Source organism: Micromys minutus (assembly GCF_963924665.1).
Source record: "Micromys minutus genome assembly, chromosome: 31".
NCBI classification, from domain to species: domain Eukaryota; kingdom Metazoa; phylum Chordata; class Mammalia; order Rodentia; family Muridae; genus Micromys; species Micromys minutus.
Genome location: NC_137966.1, coordinates 9,555,704 through 9,582,488, shown reverse-complemented (window position 1 = coordinate 9,582,488; position 26,785 = coordinate 9,555,704). Strand labels below are relative to the sequence as shown.

Sequence of the window (26,785 nt, the reverse complement as noted above, 5' to 3'; positions counted from 1 at the left end):
GGCGGCGGCGGCTCGGGGACCGGGGCCTTTTGTTTGGAGCGGCTGCGGGGGGCCACGGAGCGGCGAGGCCCGCGGCCTTCCCCAGCTCGCTCGGTCCCGGCCGCCCCTCGCGGGGTTGCGGGGCCGCCCCGTGGCCTCAGGCGCCGCCGCCCCGCCCTAGGCCCGCCCCGCCCGGCCTGAGGGGAGGAACCGGCCGGGCCTCTCGGCGCGGCCCAGCCAGCTAGGGAGTCTTCACCTCTCTTCTCAGCTCTGCACCCGAGGCTACCCCTCGCGCCTTAGGCCGACGCCATGAAGATCAAGGATGCCAAAAAACCCTGTAAGATGGGAGCCGGGACCCGTGGGTTGGGAAGACGGCCCTAGGAGCCGCTGGCGGAGCGGATCGCTTTGAGCTCGGGAGTGCTCGCGGGCGCCAGCCGGGGAGGGAAGGGAGGGAAGGGGGGGATCGCTGCAGCCCTGGGTTGCAGGCGGCGGACTTCCCCACCCCCATGCATGCGGACCGAGCCTCTGCCGTCCCCCGTCCCGCCGATCTCTCTTGCTCCTGGAGACCTAGGAGGCACACGGGAGAATCTTGACTCGGGTTTTACCAAACGGGAGCACAGCTATGGGTCCCCTCTTGAGAAGAGGTAGTCATGGCTGTCAGATAGGGACTGGTACATACACACACACACACACACCTCCCATTTTGACTGGTTTCTGGGTTTCCTGCGTGTGTCCTTGAAGTCCTGGTGGGTTCCTGGGAGTTGTCTACGTTGCAGTCGGAGCCTTTTCAACGCTCGGGCATGTAATCTGCTTGTGGATAAATTAATTGCCTTGGCAATTTAGAAAATCAGCTGTTTTCGTGGTTTAGAAAGCAGGCAAACAACAAGGTTAAAAACACCATGTTTCATTGAGCTATTTCGAACACTTCGAACTGTGTTAATATGGTGGTAAGTACTTGGAGCCTTTTTCTGTAATTGTACATGCAAAGATTCTAACCCTGCTGGAAGAGACATATCAAGTTTCATAACGCTTTCAAATGTCTTTTATTCCTGAAGTTGGCTTATTTATTGGCTCAGTCTTTGTGAATGATGTTCTTTTTTTCTCAACAAACTAGGGATGTGGGGGAACCTGTGTTCCTGTCGTAGAGGTTTTACAGTTTCTAGTGTTTTCTGCTCTCCCCCCAACTGCTCCTAGAGGTCAGCTCTAAGGGAACATGAGCACCTTCCCTGCAAATGCAACTTCCAAAGTGGTCTAGAAACATTTACTTAAATGTGAGAGTTTTCGTGTTTAAACTCGAGGAAAGAGAACTTCGCCTCAGTAACTTTCAGTGCTTTTTTACTGGCCAGAGTGCAGGGCTGTTTCTCTTCCTACAGGGCGTAGTCCTTGGGCAACAGTTTTTTGTTTTAATTTTATATTATCTGCTTATAGAAAGCATTGATGATGCTTTCTGTTTGTCTGTCTGTAGACTGGGTTTGTCTGCAGCTCTAGCTGTCCTGGAGCTCACTTTGTGGACCAGGCTAGCCTCCAACTCGGAGATCTGCCTGCCTCTCTTGCCTGTCAGTTGTTGGGATTAAAGGTATGTGCCCCCACGTTGATTTCTTAGTTCAAGTCTGAAGAAGGGTGTGGTGGTGCACAGCTTTAATCCCAACACTCCCGGAAGCTTCCCACATTCTAAGGCCAGCTGGAGTTAAGGTGTTAAGGTAGTGAGATCTTGTCTCAAGGAAAAAAAAAAAAAAAAAAGGAAGCCTGTGAAACAGTAACTAAGTTTACATTTTCTGGGATAAATAATGCACCTTCTGCTAGTAAGGTGGCTCACCTTCCTCATCCCAGTTCCTGTGTCTTCTTCCAGTGGACTCATTTCCTCTGCTTGTAGAATTTACATTTGGTTGCTGGACCTTGGTGGCTTGTGTCTTAAAATCCCAGGATAGGCAGGCAGATCTGAGTTTAAGGCCAGCCTGGTCTACAGAACTAGTTCCAGGACAGCTAGGGCTACACAAAAAAGAAGTCAGTCCTCTCTCAAACAAACCCCAAAAAACAAATCACTTTGCTCATCTATGTTGAATTGTGTGTTAATTTATCTCTAGGAGAGAGAGAAGTAAATGAGTCAGGCTCTTCTCTCCCTTGAAGAACTTGATCTCTTTAGTTTTTGAGAATTTATATGTGTATGCATTGTATGTTGCTCAAGGTCCTTCTCACCTATTCCTATATGATTTTTTTATTTCATTTTTCTGAGTCAGGGTTTCTTTACATATTCTAGGATAGCCTGGAACTCTGCCTGCCTTTGCCTCCCAAGTGCATGGTTTAAAGATATGTACCAACTGGCCCACGTGATTTCATAAACTTTAGGTTTTTAGGTTTCGCCTATAGGTGTGCTGTGTGTCTGGATTAATAAGGTGATGGTAAAGGGTGATGAATATATTTAATGTGATGCAGGTTTTGGAGTCAATGCCAACCAAGTAGTAAGGTACTTGTAAATTTTGTTGAGCATAGAATTTATGTATTCTGTGCATCTATATAATTTGATTTATTGACTACTATTAAGAATTGTTACTTCCAGTAGATAGTAAAGTACATTAGGAGGTAACAGTTGCTAATATAACTCCCATTAGAAATGAGGAATTTACTTAAAACAAAAATCATCATTTTCCTCAGGGAATCTTAATACTGAATGCATGAAGATGTGCTATTTTCTTTGTCTCAGAAAATCTAGTCCTTTATTTGTAGTGGTCAGTGAGGAGAGTGAAATTCTTTTAGTCATGAACTCCAAACATTAGAGTTTAGCAGTGTGTTACCTACCCACTTTCATGTACTAGAGCATTCAGAAGTTGGTGGTTTAGACCATTTACTAAATGATAAGTGTGGCTCATAGTTGAAAGTTTGTGTTCTGTGCTCTTGTTGCCTTCCTCAAGCCCTGTGAATGTGGTTTTTAAAATATTTATGTTTAGTGTGTATATGAGGTTTATGTGGGTATGTGAGTGCTGGCATCCATGGGGCCAGAGCTGTCAGACCAGCTCTTGAGCTGGGTAGTTAATGCAGTTGTGAGCTGCTGTGGGGAGTGGGTGCTGGGAATCTGAAAACTCAGGTCCTCTAGAAAATTAGAACCTGCTCTTAACAACTGAGTTATCTCTCCAGCCCCTAAATGTTCTTGGCCTAAGGAAATGAATTCCAGAACACTGCTGAGTAGAAAAGATCTCTGCAAGAGTTAGGTGTTGGACTGCAAGACAGCTTAATGGCTGATGATCAAGAGTGCAGTCTGGGACCTACATAGTGGAGGAAGAACTGACTCCTAGACCTTGTCTCTTGATCCCCACGTTCAGGCGGAGACAGGCATGCCCTGCACGTCTACAGAAACACGAAGCAGTGTAACAGGGCAGATCCCCCTGCCTTCCACTTTTAATTTGATCTATTAGCAGAGTAGGTTTCTTTCAGTCAGTTATTTTCCTGATTTAAAAAGAAAACCACTGTAAACAATGGAAAGCTTTCATATGCTGTAAGGAACATGCAACTTTGTTTAGCAGTGCTATTATTATATAGCTCTGGCTGTTAAGAAACTTGCTATGCATGTAGATCAGGCTGCCCTTGGCATGAGCGTCTCTCCCTCTCTGTATCTGTGTGTGTGTGTGTGTGTGTGTGTGTGTGTGTGTGTGTGTGTGTGTGTGTGTGTGTGTTTGTATATGTAAAAGTCTTCTTAGTTACATGTTAGATCCTTTTAAGCAACTTGCCCAAGGAAGCTTTTAAAAGCTATAGAAGATTTTTTTTAATTGTTTTAAATTGTGTGTGTATATGAGGATGTAACTACTGAGCTGTCCCAAAAGCCCTGGTTTTACAATTAATGGTAGTTAAAACTTTTTTTTCTTTCTCTAAAAGAGTTAAGCAGTAGTAACAGTTTCTTGTTTTTCATGCTTCAAATAAATGGGACTGGGCGTGCGTAAACGATCAAAGCCAAGGGAGACCAGGGAGGGAAGATGCAAAAACTGGCTTTTAGTGGATTTTGGTAAAATGATTTCTATTCTTCCAAATAGTGAAATCTAGAATCAAGTGTCTCTTAAATAGAACTTCTTGGGTTGGATTAATATAAGAAAAAATTATTTTATCACTCATCACCAAAATGTGTCATTAATAACATGTTTTTTGAAAGATTTAGAGCAGTTCTGAGGGAAATTCAAGTCCCCTTGATAAGTATTATCTGCTCCCATTTTTAAAGTAGGATAGCTAGGTCTTGTGGCTCACATCCATAATACTGTTAAAAATCAGGATTGCAGAGATGGCTTAGTAGTTAAAAGCACTGCCTGCTCTTCCAGAGGTCCTGAGTTCAAATCCCAGCAACCGCATAGTGGCTCACAACTATCTGTAATGGGATCAGACACCCTCTTCTGGTGTGTCTAACAGCTACAGTGTACTTATATATAATAAGCAAATTTTTAATAAAATCAGGATTGCTGCATGTTGAAAGCCAACTGGGGCTATAAATACATAATTTATAAATAAACATAATTGCAGGTCAGTCTGAGCTACAGCATGAGATCACACTCAAAAAAGGGGGGGGGAGTTTTAAACCATGAAATGCAAAGAAGGATTTAAACACTGGATATAAACGTCTCCTGTCTGTATTGTATTGTATTAGAAACATTACTGGGGATGGGTCAGGGAAATGACTTGTAACATTACACATGAAACCTCCCCATTCATTAACCATGAATGAATTTCTCAAGAAATTCTAGATCTTATGAACTGAAAGTGGCACTTAGTGATACCACATTCTTTTTACCTACTAAGCTGCATGGGTGCCTACATGCACCATAATTACGTGCTTGTGCCCACGGGTGCAGGAAGGGGGTGTCAGATCCCCTGGAGTTGGAGTTCATGGCACATGCGAGCCACTTGATGTGGGTGCTAAGAAATTAAGACCTGGAAGAGCAGCAAACACTGCTTACCAGTTGCTGAGCCATCTAACTCTGCAGGTGCTACAGCCAGCACCTCTGGAGTGAGGGCGCAGAAATCTAATTTTCAATTAGTGCTCAAATTGTTTTGATTTTCTCCTAGCTACCTTAAATTTTTAAGTGCCTAATATGAAATTTTGTCTGTTTGTCCCATATTTTTCTAGAGAAATCCTTCTGGTGTTCAGTCAAACTATACTTTCTTAAGCCTGAAATTATCTATAGGTTGAAGACTAAGTTTCTTATCCTATCATGCAAGATTGTGCTTGATTACTTTCTCAGCTTGAATCTTTCTCCTAGTTCCTTAGTTGTATTAGGGCTCTTTGCCTTTGAGCAGGCTTAATTTTTGTTTTTACCATTCAAGGAGGCTGAAATTTTTTTTTCAGCCCAGAGCCATATAGCACAGTTAGCTCAGATTCTAACCCGGAATACTAATTCTAGCCTGGATTTGCTTATCTTATACAGGCAGTTCAGTGTGGTTGGTTGTATGCACCAAAAATATTTAATATGCTAAATAAGCAAAGAAAAATTTCATTGCATTTTAAAAATTTATTTGTAGAGGGGCTGCAGTGGATCGGGGTTCAATTCCTGGCACCCATGTGGCAGCTCACGACTGTCTGTAAGCCCCCTCCCCCCCAAAAAATTCAAAACCTAGTGATAATCGATTAGTCAGTGGGGCAGTGGTGGTAGATCTCTTAGTTGAGCTAGCCTGATCTACTGAGTGAGTGAGTTCCAGGAGAGCTGCCAGCTGAGTCACATGGTAAGAATTTAATGAGTGAATAGGGGTGCCTGTTAAATAAAGAATTAAATCAGTGTCTCAGTATCATTTAAGTTTTTAGAAAGTATACAAATAAAAGTGAAGGAAAAGGTGAGTTACATGTAGAAGGTAAGTCTTAAGTCATTAAGTATTAACTAAGTGCATGATTCAGAGTAAATGAACTTTGTGGCTAATTATATATGTATGTATATGTATATACATACACACACACACACATTTACTTTCTTTTTTCTTGTAATTCACAGCTTTCCCATGGTTTGGCATGGACATTGGAGGAACGCTAGTAAAGCTCTCGTATTTTGAACCTATTGATATCACAGCAGAAGAAGAACAAGAGGAAGTTGAGAGCTTAAAAAGTATTCGGAAATATTTGACTTCTAATGTAGCGTATGGATCTACTGGTATTCGGGATGTACATCTTGAACTGAAAGATTTAACACTTTTTGGACGAAGAGGAAACTTGCACTTTATCAGATTTCCAACCCAGGACCTGCCTACCTTTATCCAAATGGGGAGAGATAAAAATTTCTCAACCTTACAAACGGTGCTGAGTGCTACAGGAGGTGGTGCTTACAAGTTTGAGAAAGATTTTCGCACAGTAGGTGTCTATTACTTGAAAACCAAAAATTGATGTGAATATTCAGTTTTAAATTCTAGTCCAGAAGGTCTTAGCCTTCCTACTGCAACCCTTGAATAGAGTTCTCATGTTGTGGTGACTCCCACCAAAAAACTGCTCCTTGTAACTGTAATTGTGCTACTGTTATGGATGGTGAATATCTGTTTTCCAATAGTCTTAGGCAATCTCAATGAAAGGGTTGTTTGACCCTGAAGGGTATTGTGACCCACAGGTTGAGAACCAATGATCTGGAATGGCCCTCCCCTAACCCCCAGACTAGACACTGACTGGCAGCAGGGGCTGTCTCCATTGCTTGGGTTTAGTATGATGGATGTGGTTCGTGCTGCAGAACTGTGTGCTAAGCAGAGCCCTGTGAATCTGGCAGTCTCACTGTCACTGTCTTCTTTATTTTGATTTTCTTGTTTCCGTTTTTTTCAAAATGGGTTCTTTTGTAGCCTTGGCTGTCCTGAAAGTAGCTCTGTAGATAGGGCTGGCCAGGAACTCAGGTCGCCTGCCTCTGGTCAAATTAAAGGCGTGTGCCACCTCGTGTGCACACACCCCCTTGCCCTTTTGTTTGTTTTTGGTTTTTGTATTTATATTGGCTATCTTAATTCCTGATATAGGATCCATTAGGTTAGTGTGCTCTAGTCCTTGAGGTTGTAATGCATATGACAAGAGAGCTACTGAAGAGATAGTGCCTCTGTATTTGGAGTTTTATCACATGTAGTTCAGTATTTTGGAATGCCATCCTAGCAGATTAATATATACATTGAAACCATGTGATATTCATTTGTATGCATTAGTAAGAATTAATGTGTGTCAGAATAGTAAAGGATAGCGTAGAGATGATTTCTAAAATGTGCACAGTTGTCCTGTGCATAGTAGATGTCTGCTATCCCAGGACCTTGTCCACTGCATACTTTATTTTAATTTGGTGGTAGTTTTATTTGATGTGCATGGGTGTTTGTTTGCATGTAAGTCTGTGACCATGTGCATGTCTAGTGACCACAAGTGCCAGAAGAAGATATCAGATTCCCTGGAGCTTAGTTGTCACGTGGGTGCTGGAATTGAACTCAGGACCTCTGGAAGAGCAGTTGGTGCTCTTAACAGCTGAGCCATCTTCTCTGTCTCAAAATGTTACTTTGATACCTGCCTCCTTTTCATTCCTGGGAATCTAAACTACCCTAGAGATAGTCAGAACCTATAAATTTTGTAAATTACAGAACATGTAAATCCTATAGATTTTGATCCTAAACAATGAAACCTGCAGCGTTTTAATAGTGAAGTTTTATTAAATTTCTGAAAAAACTATACGATATAATAAAACCAAATATATTTGAATTTTTTTTTAAGTCTGGTTTTTTCTTTCAGATTGGAAACCTCCACCTGCACAAACTGGATGAACTTGACTGCCTTGTAAAGGGCTTGCTGTATATAGATTCCGTCAGTTTCAATGGACAAGCAGAATGCTATTATTTTGCTAATGCCTCAGAACCTGAGCGATGCCAAAAGATGCCTTTTAACCTGGATGATCCTTACCCACTGCTGGTAGTGAATATTGGCTCAGGAGTCAGTATTTTAGCAGTCCATTCCAAAGACAACTATAAGAGAGTAACTGGGACAAGGTAGTAGTTGTTCTGGTTTGATTATGTCATTCATTATGTTTTATGCATGAAGATTGTAGGATGCCTTTGGTTTTGTTTGTTTTGGTGGTGAAGATCAGATCTTACACTGTTGCTTGACAAGTATACTCTACCGAATTAGGCCCCCAACTGTATTTTGCTATATATTGCTATACAGTTGTGCCAGAAAAAATACACATTTGTACAACAGCAAAATATATAGGGAAATGGCAAGATGGCTCAGCCATTGCTAATCTTTCAGAAAACCCAGGTCCAGTTTCAACACCCATATGGCAACTCACAGCCATCCTTAACTCCAATGCCAGGGGTTCTGGCCTCTATTGGCACTAGCCACACACACACATGGTGTTGGAACATACATGGGAACAAAACACTCAAACACAAGAAGATAATAAACAAAGAGAATATAGTTGTGTAAGTTAAAATGTTGCAGATCTCTTTTTGTAAGGTTTTTATGTAATGATTTTAAACTAAAGTCCCTATTTATGATTAATATCGGTTGGCATTAGAATTTCCATAATGATTTAAGTTTACCAGAGATGCTAACAGTGGCACTTAGATTTCTGGTGACTTCAGAACCACAGTATCATATTTTTCTTTAATTTCTGTGTTTTTCTCTATTAATAGATATATTTAAGCATAAAGTTTGCTGCACAGTATATAGATTTTAAAGTACAATATCAGATAGTGTAGTTAACTCTTTAGCATGCATTTTTATTTATATGTATGCATGTGAATTTATTCCACATATGTGTGGGTATCCACAGAGGCCACGGGTGTCAGATGCCCTGGAACAGCTGGGTGTGAGCTGCCCGCCTGATGGGGGTGCTGGGAACTGAATCCAGGTCTTCTGCAAGAGCAGTCAATGCTCATAACCTTTGAGCCACCTCTCTAGCCTTGTAGTTAATTTTTAGGATGAATTTAAAGTGAACTTCTAGAATAAACATTCTCAAATAAACCATAACCTTTCTTTGTTATAACCTGAAATATGAATGTTAAAAGTTTTACAATTCTTAATTCTCCATATTTCATTAACTTTAAAGGATTGGTAAGGGAACAAAGATTTCAAAATAATTTATATGGGCTTATGTGGGGATTAATTTTAAAGTGATACTCCAGTTGAAGTAATTAAACTATTAGTGTTCTAATAGCGATTAGTACTCTAAAAGCCTACTTTTGTATATAATATAATAATACACACACAGCTTGTTTTGGTTAACTGAAAAATAGAAAGTGAGCCTAGCAAGCACAATTTTGCATTTATAGACTAGAGAGCCACACAATTACATTTTTGTGAACATTTTCAAGATATGAAAATAGTACTGAGTTTGCCTTTAATGCGATGATCAGATGGATATATACACTTTTTGGTATTTGACTGGTTTGTAAGATATTCCTATATCATAATTGATTTTAGCCCTAATTGTACAACTAAGTAAACCTTTCACAGTCATTTATTGGGAATGTAAACCACTGATTTCCTTTTTGTGTGGTGTCTTTAGCACACAGACACTCTGAGTCTTTCTGTGTTGCACAGGCCTTGAACTCAAGGTCTTGTCTCAGCTTCTCAGTGCTGCCATTATATAGCAACAGTCTTGTCAGTCTACTGTTTCTTCCAATGCATATTAGTTTTTAGCAGTTACACAGTGTAAGTTATTAGATGACAGGTGGGGTTTTTCTTCCCTGCAGATTTAACAGATTTATATGACAGGTTTGGTTTTACTAAGTAGTAGTCTTTTTTTTTTTTTTTTTTTTTAAATCATGGTGTTTACCATGTTTTTCTTCTGTTTATTCAATAAATGAATGTATGTCTTTTACTGTGGGAAAGGAATAACATGTAAATGCAACTTAACAAGTATGCCTTATTTTCCTCTTTAGTCTTGGAGGGGGCACCTTTCTCGGTTTATGCAGTTTATTGACTGGCTGTGAAAGTTTTGAAGAGGCTCTGGAAATGGCATCCAAAGGTGACAGCACCCAAGCTGATAGGCTGGTCCGAGACATTTATGGAGGAGATTATGAAAGATTTGGTCTGCCAGGTTGGGCTGTGGCATCTAGGTAAGTTACATTGTTGTTTACGTTGTCTGTTTAGTTTTTGAAAAATAATATGGCATGGGGTTTAAGGATGATTTCCTTTTCTCTGTTTAGAGTTCAAGTTTTGAACATTGCAGTTTAAAAATGAAATATTCAAGCTGGGCAGTGCTGGTGTATGCCATTAATCTCAGCACTTGGGAGGTGGAGGCAGGCTGTTGTACAGAGTGAATTACAGGACAGTCATCAAACATAAAAATTCAGTAAGAAGTTTATCCTGTGTGCACCCTAGGAAAGACTGCCTTGTGCTGGTGATGTTTCTCAGTGTGGAGCAGCCAGGCCAGGGTTTGATTCCCTGCACTGCAGAACAGAAACTTCTCAGCGGGGCATTATCACAACTTCAGTCTCATTCAGGAAGCAGACACCAGTTGAGCTCTGTGGTCTTTTGTTGTTTTGTTTCAAAAATAACAGGGTTTTCTCTGAGTAACCGACCTGGCTGTCCTGGAGCTTGCTTTCCATACCAGGCTGGCCTCAAACTCAAAGATCTACCTGCCTCCACCTCCTGAGTGCTGGGATTAAGGGTGTGTGCCTCCATGTTCAGTGAGCTCTGGCTTTTTAGGCTAGCCAGATCTACAGAGTTTCTGGTCTTTTAAGCCCACACAGTGCAACCTTGTCTTGTCTTAAAAAGACAAAAACAGGAAAGCAGAAATTTTTTTATTAGTTCCAAAGCATTCATCTCCTGTTGCTATATACAAATAAAAATCATATCCTATTATCTGCTTACCCAAAAACTCTGTAATAGTCACGTAGAAAGAAGTCTTTCTATGCTGTAGATTTAGTCTCTGTCCTTGTAGTCCTGTCTGTGGCTCCCAAAGGTAAAGTACAAATGCTTTTTACAGTATTGTCAAGCATATCCTTCAAGCCCACCAGGTAAAAGTATTTCCATACAGTGCATGGGCATGCTATGAAACTTTTTAAGGTTTTGCTAATTGATAAAGAAGCAGCTTCGTAGTGTAATATTAATATGCATTTCTTTGCCAACAATAGGCTAAGAACCTTACACGGTGCTTTTAGTGGCTGTTGATGGTTGTTGTTGTTCTTGGCTTGTTACACGGTTGAATTATCAGTCTTTTCCTTTATGGCTTCTGGATATTGATTCATAGTAAGTAAGTCTTCCACATCCCAAATATGCATAAAGAAATGAACCTGTGTCTTTCTTCTGGCACTTCATATGTCTATACTTCAGTCTTTGATACAAGCAAACATAATTTTTCTTACAATGAGATGGGTCTACTTTTAGTTTTTCAACTTTTTTCACAAGGACTTAACATTTACTGTTCTACTGATTTGATAGCTTCATCATACTTTTGTAAAGTTATAGAACCTCCATGATGAAGGGAGAGAATTGACTCCTGCAAGTTGTCTTCTGACCTCTGAATATGTGTGTACGTAGAGAGGGGGAGAGTTGAGAAATGTTTGGAAAAAGTGATATCTTACGTTACTTCAGTTGTAGAACTTAACCTGTTTAAGGTACTTTTGTACCTTTCAGACATTTAAAAGGTTGTCTATAAATTTGTTAATTTAAATTTGTTCCTAAACAAGTTTTTGTTAACACATTTTATACATATCAGTAGGTTTCATTGTGCCATTTCATTTGTGAATATAATTTCTTTTTCTCTAATGCGTCTCCATTGTCCTCTTGTGCCCTTTCCTCTCTTGTTAATTGCTCTGACTGCCTGTCCCCTCCACTGTCTGGCTTGTGTGGGTGTTTTGTTTCACAACCTAATGAATTTAGTTGGTGCTGCTCATAGGTTCATTGGCTTTGCCACTGAAGAAAATGTGTGTCATTCTCCTTCCCCATCAACTTTTGGATCCTCGGGGAGTGTGGAACTAAGTATTTTTGTATACCATCTCGCTTACATTGTGATGACTGCTGCTTGTAAGCACCCAGTGCTCTCCAGTAGTGAGGACTTCACCTCCTCGGCACTGTGCCCTGGGACTCTTTGCTCTTTACATTTGATGTCACTGTTGATCTCATACATGGTTCATACTTTTGTGTGACATTTACCTCGATTGCTTCTGTCTAGAATGTTCCTTTCTTCTTTAAAACCAGTTAAACTTTTTACTGTGGAAAACCTTTCTTCTCTGGTTTTTGTCTTGTCTTGCTACAGTTAGTGTCCACTGCTCTCTGTATGGCCTGCATTGTCCACAGGAGAGCCTCTAGCAGGACCTGTACAACAACCACTTGGAATGTAGTTAATGTGCGTGCGCCACATGGCCAGACAGCTACACGTGGATGAACAATTCTAGTTAATTTCACCTTTATTTTTACCTTTTAAAGTAGGGTTAATAGATAATGTATTATGTGACACACATTTCTATTGGACATTGCTGCCCTACACAGTATACTGCTTGAGGGACCTTTGTCTGTAGCATAATGCTTGGGATGTTGTGGATGCTTGTGTGATTGACATTTGAAATGACGTCATCTTGAACAATATTTTGACTTTAAAAACAAATTACTGCACTTTTTGGCTTTCCAAAATTGTGTGTGTGTGTGTGTGTGTGTGTGTGTGTGTGTGTGTGTGTTATAAAGTTTTAAAATGTAGATGAAATAAATCTTTGCTTACTAGTGACAAAGACGAAGTTTAACTTTAAATTTTTTTTAAATGCTAGTTATTCCTTATAGATTTTTGTTTTGAGCTGATCACTCCCTATCATGCTCTATGACCTACCTTTATAGAGCTATTACAGATACGTAAGTTAATGTGGATTGCTAATTATTACCAGTCACCTGTAGATTTGACTTGTTTCTCTCTGTGTCTCTGTTTCTCTCTTTGCAGCTTTGGCAATATGATTTATAAGGAGAAACGAGAAACTGTTAGTAAAGAGGATCTGGCAAGAGCTACTTTAGTAACTATCACCAACAACATTGGTTCCGTGGCAAGAATGTGTGCTGTTAATGAGGTAAGACATCTAAGAACCTTTAATTGTACACAAAAGCTGGGCCCAGCACTTTAATGCTTTTAATTCTCTCTCAGGATGGAGATTTCTTTGAGTTTTAAGGCTAACCTGGTCTACATACATAGTGAGTTCTGGGCCATTTAGGGTTATGTAGAGAGACCCTCTCTTTTGTTATTTTAAAAATTTAAGATAATAAAAATACTTTAAAAGGGTGAATCCTTTGCAACCAACAGAGCTCTGTGAGCCTCTCAGATTGAGACCCACTTCAGTGCATTCCCAAGCAGATATGATAGCTGCCACTTACCCAGTTATTCTGTTAGAGGTTTGGGGTTTTTTGTTTGTTTGTTTTTTTGTTTCTGTTTTTTTCTCATGACAAATACAGCACTCGGGAGGCAAAGGCAGACTGACCGGGCAGCCTGGCCTACAAAGAGTTCTAGCCCTCAAAAAAAAAAAAAAAAAAAAAAAAAGAGCCAGGCATAAGACAAATAAGTATTTACATTCAAAAATGTCTTCAGAAGGGCTGGAGAGATGGCTCAGTGGTTAAGGGCACTGACTGCTCTTCCAGAGGTCCTGAGTTCAATTCCCAGCAACCACATGGTGGCTCACAACCATCTGTAATGGGATCTGATGCCTTCTTCTGGTGTGTCTGAATACAGTGACAGTGTGTACTCACTACATGAAAAAAATCTTTTTTTTAAATGTCTTCAGAATTAAATGTGCAATCCAAATCTAAATGGGTAAAAACCATTTTGAGAGAACTGTTGAAAAGGGCACCGTGGGCTCTTGTTTATAACTAGTGGAGTATTCAATTAGTGAGATACATGGAAGTTTTCTTACTGCCCTCGGCTTCTTTACAGTGCTGCCTTGTTGCATATGGATCAAGCAGCATTGTACAGGGCTATGAAGGCATTGAGACTTGTTCTTCATGCTGTTTGAGTGATGTGTGCTGCTTGCCTTAAGAAAATATGGAGGGCTGGGGAAATGGCTCAGTGGCTGTTGTGTAGGCATGAGGACCTGAATTTGAATCCCTAACACCCATATTAGAAGCAACATGTGGCTTTGCACCTATAACGCCAGTAGGTGTAGGTGGGAGACAGGAGGATCCCTGGGGCTACTGTCAGTAGTGAGTACTCAAACTCCAAGGCGGCTCTCCAGCCTAAACAATTATTTTTGATTTTATGTGTATCTGTACATCATATATATGCAGATCCTGTGGGAGACAGAAATGGCATTAATTTTGCTGGTATTAGAATTGCAGATGATTGTGATAGTCAAGATGGCGCTAGGAAAATGACCCTGGTCCTCTAGACAGTCGACTCCTGCTCCTAACCACTGGGTTATCTCCTGCTCCCAAACTGTTTTATTGCTTACGCCTTCTGTTCCTCACATCCTCTTCCCCTTCCTTAACTTTCGTGTTATTCACCTTTCATGCTCCCCTCCCCCAGTCATTTCTACTGTCCACCTCTGTGTAGGGACCAGGTTGCATGTCATGGTACATGTTTAAAACGTAAGTAATGCAGGTTTGTGGTAAGACTAAAAAGGAAAGAACAAGCAGTTGCCACACCTCCCACACATGTGCACAGCCTCCCTGACTCACATACGCTGGCTCTTGGTCTATTTGGCTGTAGTCCACAAATGTGCAGTGGCATGGGATCAACACTAAAGTCCAGTGTCCATACCTGACATCAGAGTTCACTCTTGCTGCTCTGCTCTTGGGAGATTATTCCTGAGTAATCAGAACTATAGAACTCCATGCAGAAATTAATAGGTACTGTGAGTGACACCCACATTCTTGCATAGATATTTTAATGTCCTTAAAAGCCACTTTCTTTTCTTTCAGAAAATAAATCGAGTTGTCTTCGTTGGAAACTTTTTACGTGTCAATACTCTCTCTATGAAACTTCTGGCATATGCTTTGGATTACTGGTCAAAGGGTCAATTGAAAGCATTGTTTCTAGAACATGAGGTAAGAAAACATTTTTTTTTTTTGTGGGTTACTTAATGTGTTTTAGATGAAGTTGTTCTATATATTTAAAAGTGTAAATTATTTTATGTGTATGCATGCATATGTGAAGACCAGAAGACAACTGCAGATTGTCATCAAGAATACTCTCCATGATCGCTGAGACAGGGTCTCTCACTGGCATGGAATGTACCCGGGAGGCTGTATTTATTGGTTGGACTACAAACCCCAGAAATCTGCCTCACCCATATGTAGGCATACAGAGATGTGCCACCACACTTGACTTTAACACATTTGTTTTAGGAATCAAACCTAGTTCCTTATGTTTACGGATTGAGCTATTTTCCTAGACATGTGCCACAAGTTTCAGTTTAGCAGGCAATTAGCTACAGCAGCACACAGATGAGAAATTCATTGTTCTGACCAAGTGAACAATAGGAAATTTCTTGTTTCTCAGGTACATATGGCAACTTAACTTTTGTACCTCTGCTGTCCAAGCAAAGAGGATTCTTTTAATTCCCTCTACCCTGAGAAATAATGCTGTTGTAAACTTTAGAAATCTTTAAGATTGGTTTTTCTTGTTGAGCTTAATGGCTGCACTCGTATAATCCTAAAACTCAGGAAGCAAAGGCAAGATGGCTTCGAGGCCAGTCTATTCTATGTAAGTTCCAGGCTAGCCAGGGTTTCATGGCAAGACTTTATCCAAAACAAAACACCAAACAACCCACCTCCCATGTTTTTTGCTATTCACAATATCCAGTTAAATTCTAATCTGTGCAGTTGACTAGTCTTATGTAATGAATTCAGATGCTTACATTCTTCTGAATTAGGAACATGCGAAGTATTGCTACATTAGGCTTCCATCTCTTACTGTCTCAGTTCTCTGTACAAATCAGAGTGGGGTGTTCTCTCACTCGTCTACACAGGCAGACACTAAGAGAGCCAGAGCTATAATTGTTTATTGACTAAAGGGAGCGAGGGCTGCAGGCTTGCTATAATGTGTACAGATTGCAGCTTACATTTTTTTTTAAAAAAAGATTTATTTATGTATATGGTTACTTTGCATTTAGTCACGTCTGTAGTAATGATTTTCTTTTGACCTGATTTTATTAATTTATGTATTTATCAGATTGGCTAAGATTTGTCGATCTTACTTTCTTTGGTTTTGTGTATTGTTCTTTTAATCCCGATTTCATTCATTTTTTTCCCTGAATTTCATCATTTCTTGTGGTCTGCTGTTTTGTTTTGTTTTTTTCCCCCAAGAGTGTTCATCATTAGGTGGTTTATTTGCTATCTCTCAGATTTGGTTGGTTGGTTGGTTAGTTTTCAAGACAAGAGTTTCACTGTGTAGCCCTGGCTGTCCTGGTACTTAAGTGTCCTTGACTCACTGATCCACCTGCCTCTACCTCCTGAGTGCTGGGATTTTAGCTGGTTTTATGGGATGGACCCTTTCCTATATTAATGTGAAGAAGGCTATATAAATGTGTTCTTACAAGTTAATTTAAAAACTACATTGCCTTAAATTGTTTAAAAATCTTGCAGGGATACTTTGGAGCTGTCGGTGCACTTCTGGGACTACCAAATTTCAGCTAAACATCGGAGATCTTTACTAAGAAATGTTATCCAGGAGGAAGTGATTCAGAAACTGCATTCATTCGTGTTACTGGAAACCAAAAGATAAAAGAGTAACGCTGTTTGTGTTCATCTTAAATGTCAGAACGGAAAGCTCATGCGCTTTGCAGCATGGAAAGACCTGTAACGGGAAGTGTCCCTCATTGGTGTCCCCTGTGTGTATAGATAGCCAGCGTTCCATCTTAAATGCAATACAGCCTCTTGATTGTTGACCTTTTCTCAATGATTTTTTATTTATTTTATGCAGCCAACATTGTAGTACTGTGTGCTCAGACACAAGTCTTAAAATCTCAGAAATGTTTGTTTATGCAAAATAATCGATTCTAAATATTTGAGTCTGTTTTATGTATGTTTGGTTACTAGTGAGCAGGAAGTAACATACTCTCATAATTTATTGTACTGGCAATCAAAGATCATTTTCTGTGACTTAGAAATGTTAAGGCAATATTAAGTATTAACTATGGTAGTTTTATAACATATCCTCAGATAAAGCATGTCTATATGACCTCTGCCCATAATAAGTACAATTCTCTCTCAGATAATGAGTTGAAATACTGTACTTAAACATGAACCTAAATTTTCCTATTGAATCCCTGAAGTTTTTTGCACATATTTGGTAGTGCTAAACTTTGTTTCTCATGCATTAATCAGTATATGTGTTAAAATGTTTACTGTTTTTAAAATTGAGGGCATAATGACATACTTTAGAGTTTATCAAATTAACTAAGTCCTTGGACTGTTCAAATGGAATGTGGTTAGAGTGAGTGGCATTCTGTGCTCTTTCTCTACTTGCACATCTCAGGCCCAAACGTGCATTTCTCTCTTCTCATTCGATCTGCCATAAACAGCAATGGACGGAACCAGATGCTGTCTAAAAGAAGGTTTTGAAATTACATAACTCTGGGGCAGTGTTGCTGAATTACAAATGGATCAATATTTATGATTTTTGGTCATAAAAGCATTGTAGATCCAGAATTTGTCTTTCTGCTTGGAATTTATTCTTGGGTTTGAATTCCTGTTTTTTATAATGCTAAAATCTCTCAGATTTTACAAAGACTAACATTTTGGATGCGATTAGTTCCATAGGGTTGAATCTGTAAGGGAAATGGAGCTGTATTAATTTCCGATATTTCTGGAAATAACCTTTAAGAGGATAGAGATTGTTTACATTTCAGAGTATATTTCAGTGTAGTTTCTGAGATGACCCCAGTGTTCAGAGTATCCAGCAGACTGTCAAGAGGTGCTTGGTAAAGACAGGTCTCTGGAGCCAGTGTGGTGGCTCATGCTTTTAATCTCTGCACTTGGCAGACAGAGGCAGGCACATTTCTTTGTTCAAGACCAGTCTGGTCTACAAAGTTGAGTTCCAGGACAGCCAGGGCTACATAGAAAAACCCTGTTTCTGGGGTGAAAAAGACAGAGGTCTCTGTGTAGTTTGTGTGCAAGTGTTTAAAATTCTGGTTTTTTTAAAACTAAAAATACAAACATACAAAAAGAATCTGGGGAACTTTGCAGTGGTCCATTCAGTTAACATTTTTAATCTGCAGTGATATCACTGTGTTGGCCACTTGTTCCAGCTGGAATGCTCCTGCTTCCCTTGTTTTAAAGGCTTTTGACTTGAGTGTGCAGACAAGAAAATAATTGAATGATAGAAGTTGCAGATTATCTGCTTCGAGAATTTTATATATCAGCTACTATAGGTTTAGGGTTATCTTTAAAGATTGAATAGTGCTCATGTTAATTTGATCACTTTGCTTTGGTTTATATAAAATTAACATTTTGCCACTTGGAACTGAAATTAACTACTAAGGTCCATGTAAAGTGAACCAACTAGTTCATACATTTACTTTGTTCCGGGTGTAATCTGTAGTTACTGAATTCAATAAGAACACAGAATCATAATTGATAAAGGCTGCCAAGAATTTGATCTAGTCTCACTGCTCTTGAGAAGCTCCCTGTGTGCTGTCATAGAGTTTGCTTATCAGTCACCCTGATTAAAGTCTGTGTTCTTAAACAGTGCCATTTATTATAGTAAAAGCTTTAAAAGCTAAAAAGAAATAGTGAAGGTAATTTTAGTACCTTATTTTAATTTCCCAGTATATCTGATGTGTTATTTCAGTGTGAAATTGGCACAAAAAAATAATTGGGAGATGTGTTTTGCCCTTTTTTGCTTATTTTGTTATTATTTAGTCTTCAATTGATAAATATTTTCTACTTAATGACACCTTTCCATTTTGGACTGACCACCTTTCAGATTTCACAGCCGCACATTAGCAGTGCCTGCAGCACTAGTGCTCCCTGACGCTGCGTTGCTGTGTTTGAGACAGCCTCAGCCACATAGTGCTGGATGGCCAGGAACTGGCTGTGTAGACCAGGCAATCCCTGAACTCAAAGAAATCTACCTGTCCCTGCCTCTGCACACCAAGATTAAAGGTGTGCCAGGAATAAACAAGAGAGTACTGTTGTGTGTCCTTGAAAAATGAGATGGAAAAGAAATAACTTCTATTTTAAAATAAAGACAAGACCATTTGTTTGGGCCAGCTTACTTTACACAGATAGGCTGTTACTGACTCTTCCAAAAATATTGTATTATTGTCCTAATGTCATCTCTTGTGTAGTGTATGGGATTTTTCTAATAACTGATACTGATAAAACTGCCTGTGACACATCCTAGTAGTTAGCAATTTTCAAACTACTGTATTTCCTTCATGGAAGCAAAATTAATTCCAGGGACTTAGTTTCTAAAGTTTCTGAGTTTTGTGCAGTCAATTTTGAAAGATTACCAAAAGACACTTTTTATCTCATTGTTATTTTTTATACATACAAAGAGTCTTTATAAAAATTCTGATGACTTTCAAATGCTAAAAGCATTGTCAACCATGGTTTTGGTGGTAAAAGGTGCACACCCATCTAAAATACCACCTCTCCCCCAAAAGGTTGCCTTTTAACTAATCTCTTCAGGCATAGACAGTCCAGAACATGGCATTTCCTTCCTCAGCTACTCTGAGGGAGTAGTGGATTTCTCCTTTGGTTAAAGTCAGTGCCAAGGCCAAGCCAGTAACATGCATAATTGAAAGCCAGCTAGGGACTCTCAGTGTTTGCAAATACTGACTCTTCAGAAGCTCTGACTAGATGGTGCCCTTGACTGCGTGTGTGGGTGCATGTGTCAGGCGCCCATTCCTAGGGATGATGCTGTTCTGTGGGTTACGTTTTTGAGGGAGAAAAGTTCATCTGGCTGTACTTTCTAAATATCCTTTATAGAACTACTGTGTTAGAAACAAAGTTCTATTTAGACGATCTTATCTTTTCTGTTGTGCACTTTATCTTTGTTAGTGTTCTGCATTTTCCTGTATAATTCAGAAATTCCAGGTCGTGTAAAGAACTGATAAACCATAATGAAAATGAGTGTGCGATACTTTGCTTTCAGCTTCAGTTTTGTGGTGTATGTAAACAAAATACTAGAAATACTTTTTTCTTAAATACTCTGATATGTAAGGTGATTGATTGCCTCCAATCGTCTGTCTTTTCCCACCTAGGCTCCTATGTTACTGACTACACTTCATTCTGACGGCAGCGCAGGCCAGCTTACTTCATCTGTGTTGCCAGATAATCTCTTGTTTGGCTTTTGCTTTTTGAGACAGGGTCCTTCTAGGCAGTCCTGGCCGTCCTGGAACTTTGTTATGTAGACCAGGTGGCCTCAAACTCAGATCCTCTTGTCCCTGCTTCCCAAGTGCTGGTAATAAAAGCATGTGCCACCACATCAGGCCTGCACCACAGTGTTTCTGGTTTACATAACAGGGATTGTCTCACAGCATCAGTAATATGATGTAATCCTTTTTCCTTTGAAGTATTTGGATGGCCAGTTCAATACAGCAACATAAGTGTCCCAAGTTTTTGCTATCTTTTATCGACTTGCAAAATGAAAACACTCCCCATTGGACACATGTGCTGTCTTACATATTCAGCACATGGAATTCTGCCTTGATGCAATTACAGTGTTCTGTTCATCCGTCCGGCTTCTTCCAGTGTTCTCTTTATTTGTTAACCGGGAGTTTGGTGGCCACCGTGGGAAATGACACCGTCGCCAGGAGCCTGAGCATAGCAGTTGCTCTATTCCTGTCAGATGCTATCATGTTCTAGAGCTAATTTTTCGTGCTTTATAGTATTTTAACAATTCCTCTGCCTTCCATCAGTCCGTGTTGATGAGTATTTACAAAACCAGAAAAGGCCATTTCCTCATTACTGCCTGTGATATTGGAAAGTATGTGTGTGCATTCATCTGCATCATCTTGAATTTTAACTATTAACCTCAAAGTGATGTAGGGATTATTACTACTCTTCGATTGTACAAGATGAAAATACCCCTCTAAATTCAGAGATGTTTAAGTATTGGCTATATTTTGAGTTTTTGTAGCCCTTCTCTTTGACCTGTTTTATTTCTAATCATTGTGTGCGGTCACAGGTGGGGGTGAACACAGAGCTCTTCTGAAATTATCGTATTTGTCCAACACACAATTCCAGCAACATTTACAAAATGTAAACAGAATCACCTGCCCGTAGGTTGGAATGGATTACAGTCCTGCCTAATAAGGCAGGTAGAAGACCTTAAGATCTCTTTCTGAGCTGAATGGAGTAGACCTGTGTCTGACAGCAATGTAAAAAGTCAGTGTGGGCAGATGCTGGAATCCTGCTGCTTGGGGACCTGATCTGAATTCACAAACTAGTTTGTCTTCTAAACAAAGGTTTTGGCTTTAGATTCTTTTTACTGCAGCTGCTGTTGATTTAAAATGTTGGAAACACCTGGTAAAGAATATAACTTCCACAGAAAGCATTTTTATTTTTACATAACCTTAAAGTACCTTAAATAAAATAGTCTGAGATTGCAGTTGTTTTGGTTTTACGTTTCCAAACTGAGTGTCACTGTTTGTTGACTGGGTGTCATCTGATGTCACGGTGGCTCACTCGGTACTTAATTACTCCTGCTTAGCCATTTGGGAAGTGGCCAGTTTTCAGAATGAGCCCTTTAGAGTTCACAGCATTTAGAAGGAAAATGTAACTGTGTAGTGTCCCATTCATACCTGTAAGCCTTGGTCCCTGCAGTGGCAGGTTCGAATACTCTGTTACTGTTACACTGTGTTTAAGTGAACCCCTGGGGTTTTAGCTGAAGGGAAAGGCATTCTTGCTAGTTCTGCCCAGTCCTGATGAAATCATTCCTAGGTGTTTTCTGTCCTAGCTTAGGGCACCTTTGACTTACACAAGTCACTTCAGTGCAAGCTGCCTTACTCTCTGTTGGTTGCATTCTTCTTGTTAGGCCCAAGCTTTGTTTATGTTTAGATTCTTCTAATATTAAATCTTATGTAAAAATGTATGATGTACTACAAACTTTATGCATAATAAGACTAAGTTATAGCCTATTGTAACCTATAAGACACTTCTTGTAAATTATCTAATTTATTTTTCCATTTATGTACAGTTTCTTAATGTAAATTTAAAAAGTATTTGCTGTGCTCTGCTCTGTAAACATTCCCTTGACGCTTATTTGCATGAAAGAACCTGGGTTCTACTTGTTTGTACTATGTAGCTGGAAGCTGGGTCTGGGTGTCTACCTTTTCTGTAGTTTCTAACTTTTTTAATTTGTTAATATTCTAAATAAGTGTTAGAATCATGCTTTTTATACCCTACTTTCCAAATAAATTCTCTTCTTTACTACATGTGTCTCTTGATTGTTTCATCCGTGGTACGGAGCAGCTGTGTCCGCTCTGGTTGAGCCTCAGGCTTGGTTCTCTTGGCTGTTAACTGACAGGACGTTGTGAACTCCACGACAGCGAGGGCACTGTGAAGATTTGCTCACTCTGTATCTCCGTACCTGGCACTCACCCAGTGTTCAGTACTGAATGTGTTTAATGAGATACTAGAAGTGTATGAGACCATTTTTTCTGTGCGTCTCAGAAAAAAATGTACGTCTAACAGGGAGACTAACAGAAGGAAAGGAAAAGCTGAGATTAGTGTCATTGTCTTGACTCCCGGTCAAGCAGAACCTTCTTGTTAGAATCCAGTGAGCAGGGAGGTAGGAGAAAGATGAGTCCTTGACTGAGTGCAGTAAGACGTGGTTAATTCAGCTCTCCCAGTGCAAAGGCTACCTGTCACTGAAAGTCGCTGCCAAAGAGTAAGTTCATTGTGTACTGGAGTGCAGTTGCTTTGTTCAAGATCAGCACTGCATCTGGGAAGGAAAGCTGATTGTTCTGTGGTTGCTGTGAAAATTGTGGTAGCTAGCTGTTTATTGATAATCTCGATTGAGGGCAAATGTGTATTAATCACTGATGGTTTGTAAATTTTTATAATTTTAATGATCGCTTTAGGTTATGGATGTCCTAGTCTGTTGGAGGAGTCATTTGGTAGAGAAACCAACTGTGCAATGGGTAGTTAGCATTACCCAGTTTCTCTTTGTGCACCATGGGTATGTGCCTGCTGTCACTAGGCCGGAAGAAGGTGTTCCCTGGGGTGGATCCCCTGTGCTAGGAATCAGACCAAAGACCCCTGGAAGAGCCAGCCAGCAGAATCAAGCCTCTTAGTGGAACCGCCCCTCAAGCTCCACAATTACTTCTGAGCCTCTCCTAACTTCCCTGTATTACCTTTTCCTGTCTAAGTCCCAATCTTCCAGAAGAAAAGCACCAAGTCATGGGGCAGTTAAGTTAACCTAGTCCAAAGTGCAAGAGGTTTGGGGGCCACTGGCTTTAAAAAGTACTTGTCAAAAAAATGGGGTAGTCTGGCAGGTTATGTTCAGTTTTTATTTAAGGTTACTATTGCTGTGATGAAACACCAAGCCCAAAAAGAAGTTAGGAAAGTACATAAGCTTCCGTTTAACTGGAAAGAAATCCAAGTAGGAGCTGAAACAGGACATAGAATGCTTACTGGTTTGCACAGCCTGTTTTCTTATAACACCCAGCCCAGGGTGGCACCACCCATAATGGACCAGGTTCTCCACATCAATTAGTAATTAAGAAAATGCCCAGGGCTGGAGAGATCGAGGTTAAGAGCGCTTGACTGCTCTTTTCAGAGGTCCTGAGTTCAGTTCCCAGCGCCCACATGGTGGCTCACAACCGTCTGATCTGATACCCTCTTCTGGTGTGCCTGAAGACAGCTACAGTGTACTCATAAACATAAATTAATAAAGCTTTAAAAAAGAAAATACCCTACAGGCCGGTATGCCCACAGTCACCATTCCTCCCCACTTCCTGTTTGAGACATGGTTTCTAAGTAGTCCTGGCTGTCCAGAAATCTGCCTCTGCCTCACTGTGAGGACCATGCCGAGGCCTGGTATCTCTTGACCAAAGTCATAAAGCCCGGAAGTAACCACGGTCCATGAACTTGGTACACACTGTTGTCAGGCCTTGTTTCAGTATGGCTCTTGCCTTGGGAAACTTCGTAAGTTCCACACTCCAAGGCAACCCCTGGCACTGTGAGTTCTCAATATTCTCACCCCTCCCCCCCCTCTCCCCCTCTCCCTGCCCCTTCACTTCACCCCATCTCCCTTTATGGCTCTGACTGTCCTGGACCTAACTCCTTAGATCAGGCTGACCCGGAACTGCTTCGGGGTACTAGGATAAAATGAGTACACCAGCCAGCTTTTTGAGCTCCATTTCCCGCCTGTCTTGTTGATCTCCTGTTGACAGTCAGAAGGATGAAGGGCCTAAGGCACAGCACCAACCATGCCCCCAGCTCCTCGATGCACCTGATCTCCTCAACCAATTCTCACAGGTCAGTGATGAGGGCATTTTAATGTCCTTACCCATTTCTAGAAATTGCCACTAAAATTTGTCCCCTCTAATCTGTAAATTGGAAGCCTAGCTCCCGAAGTAACTATATTAAGAGCTTTCAAGGAGGCTGTGACAACAAGGAAGTCATGAGGCCGGGAATTGAGTCCTGTAGGAAGAGGAGGATAAAAACACTGAAGAGCTCTCTTTCTGTGAGAAACACTAAGATCACCCAAGCTTCTCAGGGTAGAACCAACCTCCTCAGAAGCCAGATGTGACCCAGACCACACCCAGACTTGTAGCCTTCAGAATTAATCAAATAGGCCATTTAAGCCACCAGGTCCATCCATGTGCTATTTCATGTAAAACTTGTGTTCATTTCTGCTGCTGGGATAGAAACACCATAACCAAGAACGACTACATGCAGGACTTTATATTGGTTGACAGTTCCAGAGCGACAGGGTGAGATAGGAGGAGGGAGAGCCCTGGCAACAGGTAGCCAGGGCAGGAAACCCGAAAACACAAGGCAGAGAGTGGGTGCTATGTGGGTTAAGACTATAAACTCTCAAAACTTGTCTGTAGTGATGTAGTTCTAACAAGGTTTGACCATCTCCCCATACAGTACTGCGGGGAACCAAGCATTCACATAATTTGGGGGCTATTCATCGCTCAAGCCACCGCAATCCCCCCCCACGTGGTATCTCCCACTTAGACCCCCAAAACCAAATCAGATGTCAAATAGTTTGTTTTGTTTTTTTGTTTGATTGATTTTTTTCTAGAAACTTCCTGGGCTGGAGAGATGGCCCTGACTGCTTTTCCAGAGGTCCTGAGTTCAAATCCCAGCAACCACATGGTGGCTCACAGCCATCTGTAATGGGATCTGATGCCCTCTTCTGGTGTGTCTGAAGACAGCAACAGTGTACTCACATAAAATAAATAAATAAATAAATCTCAAAAAAAAAAAAAAATAGTCCCAACAAACCTCTTCCTTGGTGGGTGTTAAGAAAGGGGGAAAACTTACATAAACTCTCGCTAGCTTCACTGTACTTAATTGTCTTAAAAATTACAAGTTTGAGGGGAGGGAGATGGCTCGGTGATTAAGAGTATGTACTGACCTCACAAGAAATTCTAGTTCCACATACATGGTTTTAAAAATCTTTCTCACCAGTGCTGCTCACAGATTATGAAGACAGTGGACTGTGAGGTGGGGTGTCCTTTGCAGAACACATGGAGTCTTCACCTGGGCCTGCAGATATCTAGTGAGAACTGGGACCGGGAGGGTTGCCACCTGTCTTCATGTTGTCTTAAGTTTGTGTTACAGTCTGCTCAGCTCTGCATGGGGACATGTCATTCATTTTGGAAACCTCAGCTTGGCATAGATTTGTCTCCTATCCCAACCCCTCCCCTCCCATTTCTTTTTTCCTCTTCCTACAGCTTCCCCATGCCCCCAATCAAGGCTAAATACAACCACAGTGAGCACTAGACCATGACAAGAATGAGAAAAGATGGCATCTAAGCTACTGGGTGACCTACTCCCAGGGAAGTAATGAACAGCCCCCCCCATCCCTTTACCAGCCCATCTTTACCCCAATACTGCTACCCTGTATCTGGGGCCCTCCAGCCCTGGAATGGAGAAACTGATTTCTGAGTAGAGTCACCTCCTTATTCTTCAGCCGTTGAATGAAGCCTTTCATTCTCCCCGACATCTATTTCTTTGATACTGGTTGTTCCATGAGATGAGCATCTAGGATTGGGACCCATGACATGAGTTATTTTGTCAACATGGCTCGGATAGACAAATACACAAAGGGTCCCAAACACAAACCTTTTTGGAAAACCAGCAGATGGTTGGTGGGCTTTCTGGCTCTGTATAAATCTGGTACCCAGTGTCTCTCTCCTTCTAGGCTGCCTCAGGGTTACCTCCCACTGGAGTTAGTCTTTTCCCTGATATCCTCCAAAACCAGCCTGCAGCCTCCCTGCTACAACCCCACCATCCTCACCCTCCATGTCTTTCATTTCTTTGCTTTCCCTTTGGCCCACAATCACCTGACATTTGTTGGGATTGCTTTGTTTTTAGTCACAGTGTCTCCCTGTTGCCCAAGCCAGCCTTGGTCACTTCGATTCAAGTAATCCTGCCCCAGCTTCCCAGAAACAGACCATTGGAACAAGCCACGCTACCTGGATTCACAGGGATTCTTTAGAAGATTTTCATGTCACTTCGTCCTTAGGCTCCACTCCTGGCATCTTCAGCAGCATCAAAATGTGTAACGGTTTGTCTGGAATAAGGGAGAACCCACTACCAGGAAAATAGCTGAGTGCCCTGCTCTATGCCCTATGCTGGAGGAAAGTGCACATCCTGTAAGGAAGATTCCAGAGCTCATCATCCAGGCTGGGCTGGCTCTGAGGAAGGCCAGGACCCAGCAGTCCCTCTCTTTCCCACCATCTCCTCCTATTCCGTGAGACTCCATTTCCAGCCTCCACACCCCACCCCAGC

The 26,785-nt window shown here is 40.9% G+C and overlaps 1 protein-coding gene across 1 annotated transcript; it reads left to right on the top strand.

Moving 5' to 3' along the window:
• On the top strand, positions 1-22,246 carry PANK3 (pantothenate kinase 3). Its single transcript, XM_080942466.1, has 7 exons — positions 1-316; positions 5,940-6,292; positions 7,682-7,935; positions 9,832-10,008; positions 12,825-12,948; positions 14,786-14,911; positions 16,451-22,246. Exons 1-7 carry the CDS (start codon positions 289-291, stop codon positions 16,499-16,501), a joined length of 1,113 nt encoding a protein of 370 aa, XP_080798592.1. The 5' UTR covers positions 1-288; the 3' UTR covers positions 16,502-22,246.
• The last annotated feature ends 4,539 nt before the right edge of the window (positions 22,247-26,785 follow it).

What these genes read in the sequence shown, in the direction of transcription:
- PANK3 (XM_080942466.1), top strand. Translation starts at nt 289, where the DNA reads ATGAAGATCAAGGATGCCAAAAAACCCT. An exon ending in CAAGGATGCCAAAAAACCCT is followed by an intron (nt 317 to 5,939) that starts GTAAGATGGGAG and finishes TGTAATTCACAG; the next exon opens with CTTTCCCATGGTTTGGCATG. An exon ending in GGTTGGGCTGTGGCATCTAG is followed by an intron (nt 10,009 to 12,824) that starts GTAAGTTACATT and finishes CTCTCTTTGCAG; the next exon opens with CTTTGGCAATATGATTTATA.